The following is a 22,093-nucleotide window of genomic DNA, read 5'->3' as shown; positions in this document are numbered from 1 at the left end:
AAAAGTACTTGGAATATTTCATTTTTCTAATTTAAAATTCACCATCCACACAACAGAACACTCATTTTGAACATTCATTCCCCGAACAACTTTTATCTTTACAACTAATAATATCTTTATTAGAAAAATGAGACAGTTGGCTAAACAAAGTCATTACTTTGAATAATTCAATAATATACTGCATCAGGTTGCCTCATTTGTTCACATTGGCTCAAAAACAAATTTACAGTGTAAAAACTGAGATCAGAGTCATATCTGACCAATATACCCTCTGCTAAATCGAGATTAATAATGACCTGTAAAGTGCATGTGCAACTCTAAGAATGAACATGTAGGAACACTCCTAGATTAAACTCCTTCTGTATGAATCGTGGCAATTTAGTCTGCTCTAGTCTGGAATAAACCAAAAGGAATGGAGCAGGTCTAAAAGCCAAAGTCATCTATGCTTCCAATTTTTTGAAAGGTGGAGTCATTTTCCACTTCTGGGGAGTCAGCAAGTCTTTGGTCCTCAGACTTATTATCCATTGGTGTCTGTAGCTCTTTGTTTCGGGTTGTGACAGAAAGCTGCTCAGAATGGACCGGTTCTAAATGGTTTTGTTCCTCTGCAAAAACACGAGGCCGTGCGGATTTAGTCCTCAACCTAAGTTTTAGGTCTTCCTCTCTTTCCTATAAAAAAGATAACATCTCATTACTCATAAAATATCTCCCTACTAATGCCTCATTCATCTAAGATAATAAACAGAAAGTTGTGAGTGACTTGGGGCTTTGATTCACCTTTCTTCTTTTCTCAACCTGGCTCATCTTGATCTCAATGTCTTCTTTTCCCATGACCGCTTGCTCTTTTTGGGTTTTAAGCGACTCCAGCCTTGCGGGTGGTCTGCTCCTTGGCTTATCAACGTCATCCATCTAAAAGATACAATGTTTTTTTTTCACAGTATGAGAAAAATTAACATACATACATGGATTGCTTTGAAGCTTACTTAGCATGACAGATGGAACATGATAAAGCCTATCTTACCAGAATGTTGTAAGCCTCTCCACTGGTCCCCTGTTTCGGTTGAGCTGGAATGATTCCCTGAGTAAGCAGTTCCTCCAGGATGGTGCTGGACTTGGGTCTCTCATGGCTCTGCTGGGCTAATGCAGGACTCTGGGCTAGTTTTGACAATGCATAACATAATAAGTGCTCGATTTATTGTTTTAAGTTTGGCTAATTGTGTTCAATAGAAAATTGCTATTTATCAGGTTTTCTAAAAGAAAAGCAATAGAATCCTGCCCAAAGACAACAGAAAATATAATGGATTAAAATAGGATTTGTTCGGTTTTAATGAAAACTATAATGATGCTTAAAAACAATAGAAACCCAACAAAAACCATTACAGAAATTCTAATGGTTTCCATTAAAATATCACTAGCTTTTTCCTTTAGAACTATTACAAAACTCCTTTTTGTAGTCCGCTTTGGGCATTACTCCAATAGTATTTAACATCCTTTTATAACATCTTTTATGGTTTCTATTATTTATGGGGGAGGGTTTTTTCGGAATAGAACACAGTCAAATCCTATTGAAACAATGCCCAAAACACACAAATTATGTAATGGTTTTAATGGAAAGAGCTTATGGTTCATAATGCCATTTTAATGGAAACCATTACAATTTCTGTGATGGTTTCTATTGTTTTTTCTTTAGCAGGCAATATTTCTGATACGTTTTCCACATACTAAAACAATAAAAAGGGTCTTCTGATTGCATTATAGTCTAACCTCGCAGGGGTGGTAGTAGTCTAGGTACAGATCCTGGCAGAGCTGATGGCTCTCCGGCATCAAAACCGACCCCGCTGTCTGTGGTGGTTTTGGACACCGCGGAGTCCCCACGCGGGCCCCCCAGAGCCACGGACAAATCATGAATTTCGTTCTGCAAAATGTCAGCAAAAGGACTGAGTCAGATATCAGTCTGTCGCTAAAAACAAGAGCTTCATATAACACAACGCTTGTAATATAACCTCAAGGTGTCACGCATTGTGTTTAATTATTCATATAGTTTATATATATGCAGTATATATATTAAATAATGCTCGTTATATTGTGAATGCGTATTCCATCGTTTCAGTGAATTGATTTTAATTCAAAAAACCCTATCGATTTACTTTAATAGCTATAGTTAACCGATAGGCCTATTAACCATAAAAAACAACGATATCTGCCTACCTCATTTCCGCTGCACGGTTTTACGGGTTCGACCACCGTGATTTTGGAGCTCCCACATCCCATATTTATTGCACACGACACCGTCAGTGTTGCTCAGAAACTATCTGATCTGTGAAAAGTCTTTAAACACTGTCGCATTCCAACACATTATCCTGTGTCGTCGTCATGGACTCTTGGCGTTGCTACGAACCGTTGCCACAATAAATCTGACCCCGTCCAAGAGGTCACATAACCTGTTCTGTTGCCCTGGCTTTAAATTGTTCAAAAATGAAACATTGCTTGAAGATGGCAACTAATAACTTGTAAAATGATACAATTCAGCGGTTCCCTTAGTTCATATGTAACAAGGTTTACTTTAAACATTAAAATGTTAAATTAAATTAAGGATACATTTGACTAATTTCAAGGGAGATATAGACCAGTACTAAAATATTAATACATTTTAGGCTAGTGGCACACGGGAGCAATAAAATCAGTTGTCTACAATCATTAAAGTGCGTTCTGGTGAATAGTTAATCACAATATAAAAAAATTCTAATAATTTGTGAGCTTGTCTGTGAAAATATATTTTTACTTTTTTTTACATAAAACTATCCTACATAATATAAAGCACATTCTGTGGAAATATAGTTTTGATATCTTTAATGTTGGCAATCATTAAAGTAATCAAATTTGTCCATCAAACAGGGGGAACACATCCTGAGTCTTGAGTTCCCATTCCATTCCATTTTCTACCGCTTATCCGAACTACCTCGGGTCACGGGGAGCCTGTGCCTATCTCAGGAGTCATCGGGCATCAAGGCAGGATACACCCTGGATGGAGTGCCAACCCATCGCAGGGCACACACACTCACTCATTCACTCACGCACTCACACCCTACGGACAATTTTTTCCAGAGATGCCAATCAACCTACCATGCATGTCTTTGGACCAGGGGAGGAAACCGGAGTACCCGGAGGAAACCCCCGAGGCACGGGGAGAACATGCACACCCTGGAGGTGTGAGGCGAACGTGCTAACCACTAAGCCACCGTGCCCCCCTAGTCTTGAGTTCCATAACATAAAAAATGAATACATATCTGAAACCAACACTGTCTACCCCACAACAAGTAGTTTATGAGATTTAAGTAGTTTATGAGGTTTCCACCATTGAGTGGAACCTTTTATAACAAATTAATATATTAGTCAGATACTGTTCCCCCAATGTTCCGCTGAATGCAGAGTTCATGTCTTCAATTAATATAGCCCACTATCTTCGTCACAACAACTACGTTTTGAGATTATAAAGCTGCTTATAAAATTTGCCCATTATAGAAGGGTATACCCATCCTGACATCTGTGATTTTAACTGTTATATGAGGTTCCCCACATATGTTTTGAAAAATAATCGTGGACAGGACTCAACCCAACAAGCTCTGAATCATGTTATAACATTGCTAACCAGTTTGGCATCACAGCATTTGGTTGGGCTTCACACATGTCACTTTTCTATTTCAAACCTGACCATCAGAGCAGGGGGAACATATCCTAACTGCTGAGAATGTTTCTGTCAGTTACTGACCCCCTATGCTTCATTAAAAATACAGTCTATATGACAACAACTACTGTATATGTTTCAGAGTTACACCACTGACCCTTTTAAACCAAAACAAGTTGGTTCTGACACTGCTGTCTTGAAATTTACTCATCACAGCAGAATGTATTAGGAAAGAATATTGTGTCAAAATTAGTGTCAGATAAGGTTCCCCTGTATTCAACAGAAAAAAGTCCTGCTTAAGCAGGCCTCAAACACACAACCTGAAAACAGGGTGCATAACATCTAACCAACTTGCCTTTGGGCTTTTGTTGGGATGGGACCTGGAATTCTTCTACTTCTAAATTTAGCCATGAGTGACTGTCAGATACCGTTCCCCTTTTGCTAATTTTACTATCAGACACTGTTACCTCACTTCAAGCAGGTTGTGAGATGTTGATTCTGTTATTCTTATATGTGTTTATCTGTAAACAAAATTAATAAATTAAACATGTTTAGCTCATTCCAGAACCTATACGTTTTGAAGCAACAGTATGCACTGTACTAGGCAAAAAAATCTGGGTTTTCACAGACTTGGTCACAAATTTGTCATATCATATGGATCACATCTTGAGCATGTTCATTTAAAATATGTTCCTGATATGCACGTGTTAAATTCACACAGGTTTTCTCCATAACAAATCAGTCCTGTAATGTTTAACTTTCCATCCCTAAAGTTGTCTATCATTGCTTCTGGAACACATGACAGCTACGATTGTAATGCCAAAATCAAATCCATTCAAACCCAAGTATATAAACTCGTTGACCAATCAAATATCTGAGGGGAATTAACAAATATTTTAATGCAACTTTATTTGTATTCAATTATGTAAATTATCGAATGAGTAAATATAGGAATAAATAAGAATAAGTGAAACTGCTTTCAGATTCAATTAGATAAAATTGTATGAATATTTTTGTAACTTTCTGAACTTCATCTATATATCCAGTGAAAAAATTCGCAGGTTAAAATCTATGGTTCAAAGAAGCTTATCGCACGCACGATGTCCGGCCAGGAGATGGTACTCGCGCTCCTCTTTCCTCCGTCACCACTCCGGACCTTGAACGACCCCGCCTGAAATGCAGCCCTGCAAATAGGGAACGGTTTTACAACTTCCCGCCCTGCACCAGCCAATGGAGTCGAGTGAAATAATGCGTTGATAGCGGATCAACCCACTCAACTTTAATGAAGTTTGTTCGGAGATACTCGGCATCAGTTGGTCCCGTTGGCTGTTTCTCTCGCGTTTTCTTTGGACGAGATCTACGATGGCACCCAGTCAGCGGTCGAGGATCCTTATAAAGATAATGCGAATTATAAGATGCACTTTAGGATGATCAACGAGAAACAGGTGGAAGACATCACTCTTGCTTTCTTCTACAAACCGCACACCATTACGTTACTGACATTTATTGTTTTCCACATTATGTACTTTTACCAGGTAAGTAAACGGTAGATTTACATCTTGAGGAGACCAGGAAGACACAGATCTGTAACGCAGCATCTGTTTTATTTGTGTGGTCCAATATCCTTAGTAAAATTATTTAATGATTGTTTTATTATAGTAAAAGTGTATTAAACCATGTTATTGTAGGATTTGTTGTTATTTCGTACAACCAAAGTTTATTAGTTTTACATCAAATGTCAAGTTAATGGTTACTTTTGTTAGACTTTGGTTAATTTATGGTTAACGTTACTTTGGTTTCGCTACAAACACCATGTTAAATTTTTTATGGTTACTATAGCACATTATTCCTTAGAAAAATTAACCATGGGTTATTATGGTAAAAATGTATTATTTCGTACTGGTTAATCCGCAGTTTTACTACAAATATCAAGGTTATCCTATGGTCACTGTAGTACTAGGGCTGGGCGGTATGACCAAATATATATATAACGGTGTTTTCCAGATTTATACCGGTTTCCGGTACATGGCGGTATTTTTAAACCACATTTTCCAATGATTGAGAGAGGAAATAGTGCTGTTGATTGACTTAAAAGGCTCTTTTATACTGTCATGGTAACAGTATCTCCTATCATAACTGCAAAGTTTAGAATTATTAAACAAGTGAATAGCAGGTAAATGTAACTTGTATACATAATATTTAGGGAAATAAATAGAGACCAGGGCTGGAAATGTACTTTTATTCCTCTGAAGCACTGGTGCTCCCAACTTCAAGAGTTAGTATCATCCACCCATAAATTAATGGTTTTAAACAAGATGGTAACAATTGTACCATTAAAACATGCATGTGATGTCTGTCGTGTTTTACATAGTCACAATGGATTCATGATTTCCTGAAATCATATTTTTTAATCATAAACCAAAGGCTTAAATAAGATATGTTAGAGGAAAGCGATCGGATCATGCTGTCAATCCTCCTAACTGACCCTTATTTCTCATCCTAGCACATAGAGAAACAGTTCCAACTAAAATCACATCATATTATATGCTTATATTGAGCAGATATGAGGGGAACACAATCGTTTTTCGAAAATGTTTGTTCGTGAGTATATTTAACATAACGTAACTTGCAATTAGAAAAATGATGATAATGTAGTGCCGAGGTATAGGAAGATGCATTCTGTGTGAATGGCCGGTCACAGTACAACAGTGAAAAGGGACCCCACTGAAACAGTGTCACGCTGAGCCGCATTCCCCATGTGTTTAAGGGACATACACCGGTAATGCGGTATATAAAGTTTTCATACCGTGACAAAATACACACCGACATTCGGTATTAACCGGTATATCGCCCAGCCGTAGCAAAACCACAGAAAATGTGTGGCTACTATGGTGTTACTACATATACCATAGTCAAACTGTCAAATCTGTAGTTATTTTTTTGCAAGGGATATATGGGCAAAATCTAATAATAATGTAATTTCAAAAAATAGGTACTGTTTGTAAAAGGTAAGAATCTTATGATGATAATACATATCTGTACATCTGTACATGTTCACTGTGGCATGGAAGATGGGGATTATGATAATAACATGCGGGTTGGCCTGCTGCTGGTCATCTCATTCATTTTTGTTATCAGTGTTCTGGCCTTGCCCAACCGTAAAGTCAGTGTTTGTTTGCTTGCGTCAGTAGAAATTCCATTTTCGCTGCTGGAAAAGACAATATAAACCTTTATAGACATTTTAATAGATGTAATGGTTATGATGGAAATGAGGTCATGGTTTACATGAAAAGCTAGTAAATACATGGAAGCTAGTAAAACAGTTAAATTGTACTAGAATTAGTCCCAAAGTACATCATAAAGGAATTCTCATGGTTAGTAATGGTATTTGCAATGGACATTTTGTTTTGGAGAATTTCAGCTTGGCTAATTTTACAACAAGGTTCCATTAGTTAACATAACAATGAACAATACTTCTAAGAAAATTATAAATATTCATTCATTTTTAATTTAAATATTACCTAATATATTTTTTTAATCTTATTGTGAAATTTTACTAATCTTCTTTCATAAAGGATTATTGCAGGTGCCCATTTACAAGTTTGACAGGTTAATAAATATTTTCCCTGTTCTTTGATCATTAAATCCTTCAGGACCTTTCACAAGACCACATCCCACTATATGGCGTATGGTTTTTGGTGAGGGACTGATAAAACCTTTATTTTGTTTACTTATCGGCTGTACCGTTGACTCTTATGACCTGCTTTTTGTCATTTTTCAGGTCTTCATTACTTCCTCTTTCTGGTATTTTACATCTTTCTGAACTGGGATCAGGTGAAAACACTGTTGTACTGGCTAGACCACAATTTGTGTTACGACACTCGGGAGCCAGATGTCATGGTGAGTGATCTGATATCCAGGGCATAAAGTTCGTACCAGACAACAATCTTTGTGTCTTGAATATTTTGCTTTCTGGATAAAAAAAAGGCTTAAATCTGAGAATGAGATGGATAAAAAACTGTCAAATTTCTGACTGTTTATGCTGCTTTACTGCAAAGACTACAAAAGACATTTCAAATGCAAAATGTGGATTTTTGTTTCTTGTTTGAACAAAGCCTTAATCTCTCTGTTGACAGAACCTATTCATGCCATTTTTAAATAAACAGTAACATTTCCTCTCTCTTTCAGAGCAAGAGTATTATTTTGTCTTTTTTAGGTTATCTTCAGGTTTTCGTCTTAAGTTTTATTTGTCAGAGTGTTGTCTGGGAGAAGACATACAGAGTGTATAGTTTCAACATGCACATATGTATTTATACAACAATACCTGTTGTTCTACATGCTTATTGAAAATATGTGTAGACCGTGCTTAATCTGTGATTGTTTGGATAAATTTATTAAAGTTTTTAAAGACTCGACTGATCACACCATAATCTTTGTATTTGGCTGCATGATGCAATTTTATTAATGCCACAGTCGTTGCAAAGGTCACACCATGGACAATTTTAGTAACGGGGAGAACAGTACAGTACAAGCTGTTAAATTTTCTGTATTTGTGTGCGTTTCCAATCTTAAGAAATATGATTAATGACTGTGCTAATGCCAGTGTTCTGTATTTCTGTATTTAGAGGTTTCCAACTGGCTCAATGGACTGCCTGGCTTTCAGCCAATAGGATCATTACAATCTCTGCTAAATGACATCAGTCCACATGCCCAATAGATACTTGTGCTAAGTGAAAACATAATCTTAAAGTGAGAAGCAACCAAGGCATTAGTTCCATGTTCTTGCACTTGGCATAATTAAACATCTTTTTGTGTTTCACTTTGTCCCGCATTTGTAAACCATGCCTTGTATTTATCAAATACGTTTCTTTTTTACAGTAGTAGGCTATGCAGTAAATTGTCATGTGATCACATGGGAGCGCATCCATAGTCGTTTTGACATCTTCGCGTTTGGTCATTTCTGGGTTTGGGCCAAGACTTCTTATCATCAGCCTCTGCTGGTCCATCAGCATCACATGGGAGCTCACTGAGGTTGGAGCTTTATTTATCAGTAGCTAACCCCAAAGATCCCATGTTTAAGCCCAATTTCTAGTGATTCATGGTAAACACTGTGTGGATATAATTCGAGACATCTGGCCTCATTCATGAAACATTCGTAAATGTATAAATTTCGAGTAATTTGCTTGTAAAACGGATCTTCCCGAAATTCACGGATTCACAAAAACTTTGTGAACTACAGATTTGATAGTGAAATGTGTGTATGTTAACGAATTCCAATCACTTGTAAACAGGGCGCACATGCAAGCTCATTCGTAATTAGCATAATCTCCACCAGCATCTGCACTACATCTACGCAAATTACGTATCTAGGAATGCTGGAATCCTATGGACTTCATTCTCTGGTTTGGCAACATTATTGTATAATATGCTTTATCCTTACCAATACATTTATATTTTACACTGTGTCTGCCAACGCGTTTTTCGCCCTCTGAAATAATACCTGGTGCTCTTCTAAAAATGACCAGCTGGAGCGCGCTTGAGAGCGCTTTGGAATCACTGCGCATTTTTCCAGAGACGCGTTGGTAGCTGTGATTTGAAATACCCATGACAGTTACATGTTACTACAGTGTCTTATTTTAAATAATATTACGGAATAGACTTTTTAAACCCAAAAGCAAATATCTTTTAGTTCAGATCTTTGATTTAGCACTATATTGATGTTCTCTTTTTGGCATGTTCACTTACTGCTTTTACACATTTTTCTTGAAGCACATCTTTGTCTTTCAAGCCTCTCATCCTCTCAGCTGGTGTTTGATCATCTTCATCGGGGTCATCACTGCACCCCCAGAACGGTAATATCCAATTACATACCTCGCTGGTAGAAAAACACAATCCCTCTAAAAGAAAGTTGCCCTGGATTGGTGCCCTTCACCCCACCAAAGCGTATAAAGTCTTTTAATTGATGTACCAAAATGAGAAACTTTTCCTGGAGATCAAGCAATGATATCTGCATAAATATAGGCAGGCACATGGATTATTTATTTATGACGAGAATAAATTGATGAATATTACATTACTCATGATGTTATCTTGTCATTTATAGTTGTTAAATACATGTTAAATTAGTTTTAGGATAATTACAGATTGGCAGATGTACACGTGTACACCCATTATAATTGAACTTGAATAGCTTGTTGTTATGAATAGGCAAAAATATATTGTATGAAAACGTTTTGAAAATTGTGTTTTATATGATGTTATGTATTTACCGATGTCCTCTTCCTGAACGAGCTTAATGACTTTTATGCTCACTTTAAAAGAGACAATAGAGAAACTGCCCTCCTCCATAGATGTCTGCAACGCACTGAGCCGGATCAGTCCGCACAAAGCAGCTGGACCAGACAATCTCCATGGACGTGTACTCAGGGCGTGTGCAGAGCAGCTCGCTGGAGTTTTTACAGACATTTTCAACCTGTCTCTTGCCCAAGCAACTGTGCCAACATACCTTAAATCCACCTCTGTTGTACCAGTCCCAAAACACTCCAGCCCAACGTGCCTGAACGACTACCGCCCTGTAGCACTCACACCCATTATTATGAAGTGTTTTGAGAGGCTGGTCCTAGCACACCTGAAGGACTCTCTGCGATCCACACTAGACTCATACCAGTTTTCTTTCTGAGGACACTGAAGAAGGACCAGCTGTCCCAGGCTATCCTGGTCTACTTATGTCGCTGTGCAATAGAGGACATCCTGACAAACTGTGTCACAGTATTGTATAGGAGCTGCTCTGTTGCTTAGCACAAGGCAATGCAGCGGATGGTGAGAAGAGTCAAGCGCATCACAGGGATTCCGCTGCCAGACATTGAGGACATCCAAAAGAAAAAGTGTCTATTTAGAGCTTGCAGCATTCTTAAGGACACCTCTTATCCCGCCCACATACTGTTTTCTCTCCTGCCCTCCGGCAGACATTTCAGTTGCCTCCGAACCAGGACCAGCAGACTGAAGAACAGCTTTTTTCCCAGAGCTCTATTGAACTCTGCCCCTCACTGATCCCACTGCCCTGCATATACGGCTACACCAGGCTAAAGTTTGGTTATTGACATTACTGGACTGTTCATTGCAGTACCTGCTGTTCACGAATGCATTTTTGCATCCCAGTACTTCAACCAAATATCCAATATCTTCTTCCACTGCACTGTTACTTGGCTAGCTTCTGTCCATTATTTATTTGCACTACTCTATATCCATTGCACTACTACTCACCATAGCCTCACTTATCATTGTATATACCCCATCTGTATATTTCTGTGAATAGTAATAGCCAACTGTATATTATGTTCCTGTACATACCCATTTGTAAAATACTTCATCATATTGATTTTTTTCCTGCACTTATGCAACTACTGTATATCCTGTACTTCTGGTTAAACAAAACTATGTTTCGTTGACTTGTACTTGTACATGTGTAATGACAATAAGGTCGAATCTAATCTAATAACCACGAATGTTATTCTATTCAGATTTCACTTTCTCAATGCAGTGATATTATAAAGTTAAAGCTTTCAAAAGAGTTTTTAAATCTTTGTATTTTTATTAAAAAATTAAAGGTCAAAGTCTTGGCTTTATGTTGCTGTGAAAATGAAAATAAAGTGGTTTACTGCATAAGTAATGAAAAACTTGTTTAAATTGTTTGTTTTCCATTAGTTTGTATATCAATATCAATTTGGAATAATTGTAAATTATAATAATAATTTACTTTTAATTAAAAGTTTTTTAATAATTATTAAAATCCCAATAATTGGAAATATTGTTTTCATACAATATTTTAATAATGCATTCATTCTTTAATGTCCCAAATGAGTTTTAATAACATCCATCTGTCAGTCAAGGAAGTACCAATAACATTTAAATAATAATAAATGAAATAATATTTATTATATTGCTGATTATTTAACTGAAGAATAAAAGTGGGTGGATAATCAAAACTCCTTATTTTGGGTTAATTTCCATTTACGATGGCCATTATGGTGAATCTCCTTCTGAACTCCATTTCCCATAAACCCCAGCGCCGAACTGGCTGACGGTATATTGGAGTGCTGCGATGTGACAGCGGAGGAGCTCTATCCGGCGAAGCGCTACTGAGCAGACTCAATCTAGTTAGCCATGGCGGCGACAGGAGGAGGGAAAATCAGATCAAGAAGATATCATATCGCTTCAAAACCATACGCCAAAGGCAAACAGGTAAATAAAACGAAAGTTCAGACTTTAGAGTAGGGATTTTTAAGTTTATTACTTTTTAAAACACTGGTGGTTTGGCGACTGTTATTGTTTTTATGAAGAAGTAGATATTTTGCGGCCTGTGTAGGCCTACTCACGTTCCTCCAGCACACGGTCTCTCCACTGTCACCGCAACAACGTTAGCCCATTTGACTAAGAGACCGAGCCTTTAAGTAAAGAAAGTATACAAAATATAACGTCATTCATATGAAACAGACACGAATTTACTTAATTTCAGACGGTCGTTGAAGCCATTTTTTACAAACACGTCTTGTTAGCCTTTAGCTGCGTGTCGCGCCGGCGTAAAGCAAACATGCACGTATTTCAAAAAACAACAAAAGCTTTGAAACTGCATTTTAACTTTGTCTTTTATACAATTAACGTGTTTCTCCTTTACAACTATCACAGTCTGTTGGAAAGCCAACGTGAGTGGGGAAGTTTAGCGTTAAAACATTCACGACAAAATTGTCATGAAACGGTATTTTGTTTCGATATATTTCACTTTATTAGAAGATATCGTAACATTTGAAGATTTAAGCTTATTGGTTGCATGCTTTTGAACACACAAGAAAAGCACGGGGAGTTCATGCAGTGGGTTTGTCTTCATGACACGCTGAAGAAAGGCGGGATGGACGTGAGTGCGAGTCGTGGCGTGTTATCAGAAACACAGGGGAAGCCCTGCGCTAAACTGCCGCTTTATCAAAGGCGAGCGTGTGAAATGACTTACGCAGGTTAATGTCGGCTTATGATGCATGCACGTTTAGATTTTATAAAGTCTTTAACTTAAATGAATGCAAGAAAACAAATAAACACATGTGCTTGATCAGAATATCAGGTTTGTATCTTCCATGCAATGCAAAGAGTCCTTGTGTTTTAGGCAATTTGGCCGGGACATAAAACGTGTTTTTGTCCAAGAGTATAATTGTATAGATCTTACTGTCAATAGTATTTGTTGTTTGACTCTTCTTTATTTGCTGTACATAATGAAAACTCCCTTTTTTTGTTTTGTTGGATGACTCTAGTTGTGCCATGGATATTAAACCGAAGAGAGTTTCAGTAAAAAACGTAGTTATTGTAACAATCTTTATTTATTGTAGTACACTTTCACTATGGATGTTTTCATACAGCACATGCCTTTATCTACTATTGCAGAAACGTACAAATCTGTGTTTTATCTTACTTGTGGATCACTTGTTTCTCTGTCCACCTGTATCAAATGCACCAGCTATGTGCATTTCAACAGGTTGCAATATTCTATACATTTACATTTAGGTATTTGGCAGACGCTTTTATCAAAAGCGACTTACATTGCTTTTATCCTATACATTTACATAGGTATTTGCAATCCCCTGGGATCGAACCCACAACCTTGCTCATACCACTGAGCTACAGGAAAGCTGTATGTCTATAGATGATCTGATGTCTATAGGTGACATCAGATTGAAAGCATTTTGACTTCAGTCTGTTAAAGCAGACAGCATATGTATTCCTGCACACTACATGCTCCACCGCAGGTTTCTGGGAATATTATCGACTGGCCATGCTGACCTTGGATTTCACCATGTGTGAGCTGTTGTCAGGAAGTGACTTATACTGCAACGCTAGCTTATGCATGAGGCCCCAGCCATACACGCAGCAGTTTAGTGTGTGCTTAGATTGGTAACAGCTAGGCTCTATAGAGCAAGACAAGAGGAATTGCACTAGACTTTATATAATCCGAAGTGGATGTGAGCTGTGAAAGTCCTTGCATTTGGGTTGCGCAATCCCTCTCGACATCTCTTCCGCTGGGGCTAAATGGACTATTTAGCCTTCCCACCTGCCTGTGATAGTCACATGTTCGCATCGCTCGGCCAAAGAGCTAGTGTGTGGCATTGCAGTGTCCTAACCCTGGAGCTCTGTTAGTGAACAATAAGCCTGTAGTGCTTGCACAGTGGTTTGGTCCCCAGGGCCCCTTTTAGATGGCAACTGAAGCTATCAAATCCCTGCACTCTATAGAAACATTGCATCCATAGTGTGATGAACGGAAGCAAGAGTCCTCCTCAATGTGTTTTTTTTTTCCATGGGATTTACTGTTTGCAAAGAGATCAAAGATTTTCGACTGGGTTGGGGATCCTTTGGTCCCTCAAGTTTCGATTCAGAATCGATTCTTAGGGTCTCGATTCGATTAAGAAAAGATTATTGATGTACTAAATGGCATATTTAAGATATCATCGCGTCACGTTTGCGATCAGTCAGACTAGTGTTGGTACTTTGGCTTCTACTCTTAGAACGGTCACATATTGTACTTTAATAGAATTGAGTGCCCAGTAAAGCAATTCTCATCTAGGTATTCTGCTGTTAGACATTAAAACAAGTACATACTTGTAAATAAATACGACTCATTTGTACTGTATGCTAAATGACTGTCAATTCCACACATTGCCACATCGTATAGGAAGATCATCATACACATACATTAAAAGAGCGGTTATTTTACCAATATTAGTGTATTGCTAATGCAGAGCACTCAGCGCATCCATCTGTCTAACAAACTGTGCATATTTACAGAAGTATGTTCATGCTCTTAATGGGGTCATGTTTCGCGAATAATATTCGTTTTAGCTGTGTCATATGACCCATTTAGATCTAAACATGGCCGCGTTTTGGAAAACGCTATTTTGCACTTCAGTTTTCTCTCTTTCTGTACTGCTCCTATATGTTCTGCTCTGCTTGCGCAAGAGGTGTGCTCTCTTTACAAGGTCTGGGTGCTGCACTGCTCCTTATTTGTTCCAAAAATGTCACGTTATTATATTTGGAAACATTTACAAAAACGTTTTTTTTGAATTGCTAGCAGATTGAATCGATATTCAATGTGAATCGATTTTATTCTCCCAATCCTAATTTTTACACCGCGTTGTTTTGCCCTGATCGTTTATTTAGTCTGGCATATTTTTGACAACATGCTGTCCTTCATCCCCAGCAACAGCCTGGTCTCATCAGTCGAGTGACGGATACAGTGAAGAGCATAGTCCCCTCCTGGCTGCAGAAATACTTCAGAAATGGTGAAGTCGCTGAGGGTGAAACCACTCCAGTTGGTCTGGAACGAAACAACGTGGCTCCTCCCCCAAATGGCAATGAAGACACCACCCCGCTCCCAGATGGACGAGACTCTCCAGAGCCAAGCACAAGTCACATGGGTATGTTTGGTAGACACCATCTTCCATACATGGGCTTGATTCCAAAACCTTGTTTGTTGTCTTAGTGTCTGGTGTTTTTTATCTACCTTCTAATGCAACAGTTCTGATTTGAAGGTCTGTTCTCTTTCTTTCTTTCATGGTGGTGTTGGTGTTTTTTAAGAACCATCTACAAGCAGAGCATCACTGAATTTCCAGGATGCTCTTTCAAGACCTCCAATAAATCGAACCCACCTACACTTTGCCTCTCTGGATGGCTCTCCTGCATTAGGGGCTGGCACCAACTCCCTCTTCTCCCAGCCCTCCACATCTACAGCACACTTCTCGGCCAGCCCTTTCGCTCTCAGCTCCAACTTCTCCCTTGTGAAAGAGATAAAGGATTCAAGCTCTCAACATGAGGATGATAACATCTCGACCACCAGTGGTTTTTCGTCACGAGCATCTGATAAAGGTATTAAAATTATATATTTGATGCAGTAATGGGTAATTATTTGTACCATCATGTATTTGATGCTATATTTCCCAAAAAACAACCATGATATCATCAGTCCCACTGCACTATAAAAACAGCACTGCTAAAAACATGCAGGAGATCAAAAAGACACTTCAAATATTAGGACTAAAACGGATAGAACTAAAACCAGGGCTCAATATTCTTCCAGATGTGCCTACATCAAAGGCTGTGCCGCTACTCTGGTCTCCGGAGACTGAGCGGACTCAGTCTGGATCGCATCCATCGCACTCTGGAGTCAAGAAACCAGCGTTCAACCTGTCTGTCTTTGGCACTACCTCATCAGTAAGTGCTTTATCTTAATAATGATGTGCTTTTAATCATCTTTTGGTTGTAGAATTATTTAGGGCTGCAACTTACATTTATTTTGATAATCGATTACTTGGACTATTCTTTTTTTGATTAATCGGATATACATTTTAATTTGATATTTTGCTTATAATAACTAATCAGAGATGGAAACAAGTGACTCCTGAACTCATTTGCATTTTTCCCAAATATTGTGGATGTCTCTCTAATTAACACACCAAGGCTGTGTGTATTTAGGGGTGTCATATTAGAAACGTGGGAGGGAGGGGTGGTTGGCCAAGGAAATATTTTTTTGTGGCATGAAAAGTGAGATTATTTTTTCAAATGTAGTGAAGTACAATAAAAAGTATCCAGAAACAATATTTAAGTATAGTACAGATACGCAAAAAGTGTACTTAAGTACAGTACTCAAGTAAATGTACTTGGTTACTTCCCACCTTTGATCTAAATAAACCCCCACATCAGGGTATTTACCCTAATACTTACTTTGCAAAGTGCAAACGCCCCAAATTGGGTTTTAAAAATATAATCTTTAAGTTAACTTTGTCATTCAAAACACCTCAACTGCGCAGCTTGAAGAGATGTATGCAAAACACGTCTGACTTAATGTATATTTTCATTATCGATTAGTTATTGCAGCCCTAGAATTATTCTTTTGTGCTAGTTCCAAGTAACAATTCTGAGCAATTGCAGGTCATGTGTACAAATCTTCACGTTGATAATGTGTCTGTTGTGTGATCTTGAAAGTTTGTTGATGAAAAACTGAAGCCGATATTGATGTAAGACCTGTTTGCTCTTTTGTAGTCAGTGTTGAACAGTTCAGTACTGAACTCTAGTCAGTTGGGGAACTCACCCTTTTACCCGGGAAAAACCACATATGGAGGAGCTGCTGCCATAAGATCAGCTCGTTCACGCCCTGCTACTCCTTACCAGGTTTGAAAGTGCAAATTCTAGACTCGAAAATATATATGAAATGTGTAATAAAAAGTGCTACTTTAAATACCTAGCCTATAACAAAGATTGTTTAGTTGGTTCCATTATGAGCCTAGTATGCATCTTTTAGATCAATGCTTGTGTGGGTTTCACTTTTTGACTGATTTGGTTTGTGGTTCACCAGCCTCCGGTCAGGAGACAGATAAAGGCAAAGCCAGCTGGGACTCAACTGTGTGGAGTGACCAGTGCAACAGCCAGACGCATCCTGCAGTCTTTGGAGCGCATGTCTAGCCCGCTTGCCGTGAGTAAATTTTATTTGAGGTTAAAGCTTTTGGGTTAATTTTGTTAGCAACTGGATCTTTTCTTACCCGTGTTTGCTACTTTAAGCTGGAATGTCTTTCCCACCAAAGAAATGCATGCTAAAATAACATGTTACTGGTAACTTCTTTTCAGGATGCAAAAAGAATTCCATCTACAATTTCATCACCTTTGTCAGCAGTAAGTGCAGCATCATTTTCAGTGTTTCCCACAGGAGTTTTTGAAACTTGTGGCACTCATGACGTCACATGCATATCGTGACATCATCACACTCTGTTTGCATTTGGTCTAATCTACTGTCTTTACATGTGAGTGATAGTTTTGTTGTAGATCTCATATAGCGCAGGCAATTCGGCACAAATTCAGAAATATGGGAAAATACACTGTTATTCACAGTTATAAGACATACACCGAACTCTCTGGTAGAGGGCAAGAGCCCGCACACAGACACACACCCAGCACATAGAGAAAGGGTGTGGGAAACACTTCTAACTTTTCGTCTTGATAAACGCGGTTGGACGTCTTCGCCATCATTAACATCTGGTAAAATAAAAATTTAAAGGGAATCATGAAAAATCTGTTTGTGGCAACCAACGTTGATAGTGTGGCGGGCCACCAAGAATAATGTATGGGAAACACTGTTGTTTTTTTGTACATTTCAGTATTGGAATGATTTAAAGATGTCAATTGACAATCTTGTATTCGTTGTCTTGTTTCAGTCATTGAATCACACAGACCTTGACATTTCAAATTTCCAAGCAAAGAGAAAAAGGGTAAGTCCAACTTTTTAAGATGTTTGTGTCTGAGGACCTTGCACTTGAATAAATGTAGATGAATGTGTTGTAAAGGGAGATATATCTATATACATCGCTGAATGTAGCATAAGGGCTTTTTTGATGCTTTTCCTTAACTGTTAACAACTGTAGCAGCTGTCCTCTACTCCAAACAATGTGCTTATTCATCGAACACCAGGAACGTAAAGCCTTTTATAACCATTTGCGATGATTGACTATAGTCCAAGATAATCAGTGGTGTGAGCATTTTTCGGAAAATCATACGACAACTTAAATATGAAACGGTAAACTGTACCAGAAGAAAGCTGTTGTTTTCAGCCATGGCTGAAGAGCACATGTAATGCTTGATAAGGAATAACAAGATGTCATTCAAAATAAGGGTTATGATTAATTCTTTGAGAAGCTTAGGAAATTTACTGCAGGGCTAGCTAGAACATTTTCATAATATTTAAAAACTAGTTATTCCACCGTTCCTCTTTGAGGTCTCAGAAATGTATTAACTTTTATGGTTATTTGATGCAATGCGTTATTCTGAATTTAAAGCAATTAAACCTCTATATTGTATATGCTTTCCTGTAGCTCAGTGGTAAGAGCATTGCATTAACAACACAAGGTTGTGTGGGTTCGATCCCAGGGGATTGCAAATACCTATGTGAAATGTATAGGATAAAGCAATGTAAGTCACTTTGGATAAAAGCGTCTGCCAAATGACTAAATGTAAATGTAAATGTAATGTATAGACACATTGTGTTAAATGTGTAGAATTATAGTGTGTTATTGATTGTAATTTTTCCCATTTGACTTGCAGCTGGAACCTTCAGTCCCACCTGTTCAAAAGCTGGTTGTTCCAACAGCTGCTGCAGTGTCTGGTAACCGCTCAATGTCATTTAGACCATCACTCACCCCTGGTGGACTGAACCGAGTCCTTGACAAAACCAACAGAGAAACTGTAAGTTCAACTGTAAGGACAAGTAATGACCCATAGCTCTTACAAATGGGAATTTTTTTTAGGGAATTTCTGGAATTCCTTATTACGTTAATTTAATTTAAATATTTGAAATTAACCTATTGGTTTATGGCGGTTAAATTGGTTTAATTATCACTGAAGTGAAATAAATGTACTTTATTATTGCTTCATAAAGTTTACTGATATGTATTTCCTCCTGTCTCTAGCCTGTTAGACAATCCCCACCAGTTTCAGAGTCCTCTAAGGCTCCTCTTCCCAGGTAAGAGCAAATTATTTGTTGTGGAAATTTCTTGTTTATCCCCAATATGTGTTTTAAATAATACATTTTTGTGTCCCCAGCACAAGCAGTTTGTCGTACCCATTGTCCAGCACCCCAACAACTAGCAACACTGGTTCAGGAGGGGGCAAAATGAAGAGAGAAAGGGCCATAAGACCTTCCTCCAAACGACCTGATGATGAGGTCAGATACTCGCAGGCTTTAAGTTGTTGTATAGAACAGCTTGCTGCTGTTTGGTCTCATATAAGATGTTCTCCCCTCAGGTTGCCGAGGAGCTGGACTTGCCGCCTGCCTCTCTCCCGAGCAATTTCACTTTGCCCAAATTTAATTTCTCTTCTCCTCCTCCTACCTCCTCGCTGAGCTCCAGCACAACCCCACTTACAACTGTCTCTGAAGAACGTACCGAAAAGAAGGTATGAGCTCCCTTTTGTCTTTCAAGTCAATTATGTAGCCAGTTTTATTCAGCCAATTCGCAGTTGTGGTGAATAATTTTTGACACATAATATATTCAGGTGCCATCTGTACCATCCACACCACCGTCTGTCCCCTTCACATTTTCTTCACCTATCGTCAAGGCAACTGCCGCCAGCCCTCCAGCTTTCTCTCCATCGGTAAGTCTTTGTATCTTTTCGCACCTTTTGCAGTTGTCACAGAAAAGGCATCTGTAAAATAACTTTTCTTCCCTACAGTCTGGATTCACCTTCAGCGCACCTACTATGAAAACAAGCTTGTCTTACTCCAACGGGAAAATCACCACAATAGCGGAATCAGGTATGCTTAGTTTTTGCAAAGCAGATGTGTTTAAATTTGAGCTCATGTTATGGTGTTCATGTTATTTTTGATGTTTTGCAGTAAAATCAGCTGGCAGTGAAGAGAATGAGTTTGAAGGACCATTCAAACCAGCGAAAGTCTTAAAACAGGGCAGTGTACTGGATATACTTAAGGGACCTGGTAAGTGTTGCTATCATTTCAAAATTACTTGCTATTTAGTTGCACTCTTGTCCGAACCCGCATGACCTTCTTCCATGGCACACAAAATGTAATTTTTGGAAGACTATCCTTGTGGCCTATTTTCTGTTTATGACTGAGACTGGCAAGCTCTGGCAAATGATAAAAGTAGTATAACAGTGTCATATAAACTGGGAAATAAACAAATTCTTGTACATGGCAGCACTGATTGTCAGTAAAAAATCAGGGATGCAAACATGTCACATTTAGGTGAAATTCGCCATTTTGGATCCAAAATGGGTCATTATTGGGATTCGTCTAGATCTGATGAGTATTAAAAAACAGTTGTGGTTTGCAAATTTACAGATGTGGTTGTCTATCCTAGACACTTTTAGCAGACCATGGAATATTCTGATTAAGAATTGTAATTGTAATATTTTAAGTTTGGTATAGCATTGGGATGGTCTCGCATCTTCACCTTTTCACCCCAAGTTTGCATCTGTGATAATGGACTTTTGTTTGTTTGTCAAACAAAGCTATTTTGAATGCATGTCATTTTAGTCCTCATTCACCGTTAAACCAGGGGTCTCCAATCTTGCTCCTAGTGAGCTACCTTCCTGAAGATTTCAGCTCACACACCAGATAATCAAGATGTTCAGGGTTACTTGATAATTACAAAAAGGTTTGTTGAAACAGGGTTGGAGAAGCAGTCTGCAGGACGGTAGCTCTACAGGAGCAGGGTTGGAAAGACCATTGCCCAAACTATAGTTAAAGTTACTACTACTTGGAGGACTTGCATTAGAGTGATTTGTGTTTTTCCCCTTATCTTTAGGATTTGTGTCCTCTGGTCAGAGTTTAGCTGACAGACCCTCACAGACTTCATCATTGACCCAGAGTACACCCTCAGCTCCTGTTTCTGGTTTTGGTGACAAGTTTAGGCCGCCTGCTGGGTCATGGAGCTGTGGCACTTGCCTCTTGCAAAACAAGTCCTCAGACAAAAAATGTGTGGCTTGTCTCGCACCACAACCAAACACAGACTCTGCCTCTAAATCGGACAGTAAACCTGCACCGAGCACGGGAAGCCTCAGTTCCCTCTTTGCCCCTCCGGCCGGTAGCTGGGAATGCGACACGTGTTTGGTCATGAACAAACCAGAAGTTGTTAAATGCGTAGCTTGTGACACGGCCAAACCTGGGACTGGAGTAAAATCCAGCTTGATTTTACCGCCTCTGGCCAAGGCCTCATCTGACCTCTCTTCTGCTTCCTCTGCTTCTACAACCACCACCACCACTTCTTCTACAGGGATGGGACTGTTAGGATTTGGAGACAAATTTAAGAAGCCAGAGGGATCTTGGGACTGTGATATGTGCATGGTTCAAAACAATTCGCAGGATGTAAAATGTGTAGCATGTCAGAGCGCTAAACCAGGTAAAGAATATCTTTGTTGTGTCAAAGATAAAATGTGCAAATCAAAACAAACAGCATTTCTTCTGGAAGTCAGTTTGCTAGGACATCTGACAAGCCTGTCGAGCTTCGGCTCAAAATTTTACACACTTATGAATTTAGTAATTGATAAATACTGAACTATTTTGAACCGTTTTAGTTAAGATAAAAAAATGAGCTTGCACTTAAATTATACTCTTGACTATATATATTTTATGTATTATAGGAGCTGCTGTAGTCTCGTCTGCACCAGCAAGCACTCCTGCACCTTTGTTAGGATTCGGCAATAAGTTCAAGAAACCTGAAGGGAGCTGGGAGTGTGAGATGTGCTGTGTTCAGAATAAGGCAGAGGACCAGAAGTGTGTGGCCTGCCAGTCAACAAAACCAGGAGCTAAAATAGAGTCCAAAGGTAAAGTGCCTTCACATTTCTAGAAGTCATTCTAGGTGGCTCATATAGAATTTT

The 22,093-nt window shown here is 38.6% G+C and overlaps 3 protein-coding genes across 3 annotated transcripts in view; 2 read left to right on the top strand and 1 right to left on the bottom strand.

The window, feature by feature from the left end:
- Positions 1-97: 97 nt before the first annotated feature.
- Positions 98-2,359, bottom strand: stmnd1 (stathmin domain containing 1). The gene is made up of 5 exons (XM_056741917.1): positions 2,206-2,359; positions 1,762-1,912; positions 1,019-1,152; positions 775-906; positions 98-666 (listed from the first exon to the last, which is right to left on the bottom strand). The coding sequence occupies exons 1-5, from the start codon at positions 2,266-2,268 to the stop codon at positions 424-426; spliced, it is 723 nt and encodes a 240-aa protein (XP_056597895.1). The 5' UTR covers positions 2,269-2,359; the 3' UTR covers positions 98-423.
- Positions 2,360-5,142: 2,783 nt separating this feature from the next.
- Positions 5,143-11,077, top strand: ptdss1b (phosphatidylserine synthase 1b). Its single transcript, XM_056741827.1, has 5 exons — positions 5,143-5,217; positions 7,336-7,380; positions 7,464-7,582; positions 9,452-9,534; positions 10,003-11,077. Exons 2-5 carry the CDS (start codon positions 7,371-7,373, stop codon positions 10,190-10,192), a joined length of 402 nt encoding a protein of 133 aa, XP_056597805.1. The 5' UTR covers positions 5,143-5,217; positions 7,336-7,370; the 3' UTR covers positions 10,193-11,077.
- Positions 11,078-11,814: 737 nt separating this feature from the next.
- Positions 11,815-22,093, top strand: part of nup153 (nucleoporin 153) — a 13,862-nt gene continuing 3,583 nt past the window's right edge. Inside the window, exons 1-17 of the mRNA XM_056741678.1 lie at positions 11,815-11,923; positions 14,919-15,135; positions 15,296-15,583; positions 15,795-15,928; positions 16,757-16,885; positions 17,070-17,186; positions 17,339-17,383; positions 17,923-17,976; positions 18,806-18,946; positions 19,171-19,223; positions 19,304-19,424; positions 19,505-19,654; positions 19,754-19,852; positions 19,931-20,012; positions 20,094-20,192; positions 21,022-21,615; positions 21,857-22,039. Of these exons, the coding sequence (XP_056597656.1) occupies positions 11,846-11,923; positions 14,919-15,135; positions 15,296-15,583; positions 15,795-15,928; positions 16,757-16,885; positions 17,070-17,186; positions 17,339-17,383; positions 17,923-17,976; positions 18,806-18,946; positions 19,171-19,223; positions 19,304-19,424; positions 19,505-19,654; positions 19,754-19,852; positions 19,931-20,012; positions 20,094-20,192; positions 21,022-21,615; positions 21,857-22,039 (2,584 nt within the window). The 5' untranslated portion in view covers positions 11,815-11,845. The remainder of the gene's footprint in view (positions 11,924-14,918; positions 15,136-15,295; positions 15,584-15,794; positions 15,929-16,756; positions 16,886-17,069; positions 17,187-17,338; positions 17,384-17,922; positions 17,977-18,805; positions 18,947-19,170; positions 19,224-19,303; positions 19,425-19,504; positions 19,655-19,753; positions 19,853-19,930; positions 20,013-20,093; positions 20,193-21,021; positions 21,616-21,856; positions 22,040-22,093) is intronic.

This window comes from Triplophysa dalaica, chromosome 25 (genome assembly GCF_015846415.1).
Source record: "Triplophysa dalaica isolate WHDGS20190420 chromosome 25, ASM1584641v1, whole genome shotgun sequence".
Classification (NCBI taxonomy): domain Eukaryota; kingdom Metazoa; phylum Chordata; class Actinopteri; order Cypriniformes; family Nemacheilidae; genus Triplophysa; species Triplophysa dalaica.
Note: the sequence above shows the minus strand (reverse complement) of the source record. Positions and strands in the feature narration are given on the sequence as shown.

Excerpts from the sequence above, each read along its gene's own strand:
- stmnd1 (XM_056741917.1), bottom strand. The coding sequence starts at position 2,268 with ATGGGATGTGGGAGCTCCAAAATCACGGTGGTCGAACCCGTAAAACCG. Across the intron at positions 1,153-1,761 it reads ACTACTACCACCCCTGCGAG|CCCAGAGTCCTGCATTAGCC; the intron begins GTTAGACTATAA and ends TGTCAAAACTAG. Across the intron at positions 667-774 it reads AGGTTGAGAAAAGAAGAAAG|GAAAGAGAGGAAGACCTAAA; the intron begins GTGAATCAAAGC and ends TCTTTTTTATAG.
- ptdss1b (XM_056741827.1), top strand. Across the intron at positions 7,583-9,451 it reads CTCGGGAGCCAGATGTCATG|CACATCTTTGTCTTTCAAGC; the intron begins GTGAGTGATCTG and ends TTTTTCTTGAAG. Across the intron at positions 9,535-10,002 it reads ATCACTGCACCCCCAGAACG|AGACAATAGAGAAACTGCCC; the intron begins GTAATATCCAAT and ends TCACTTTAAAAG.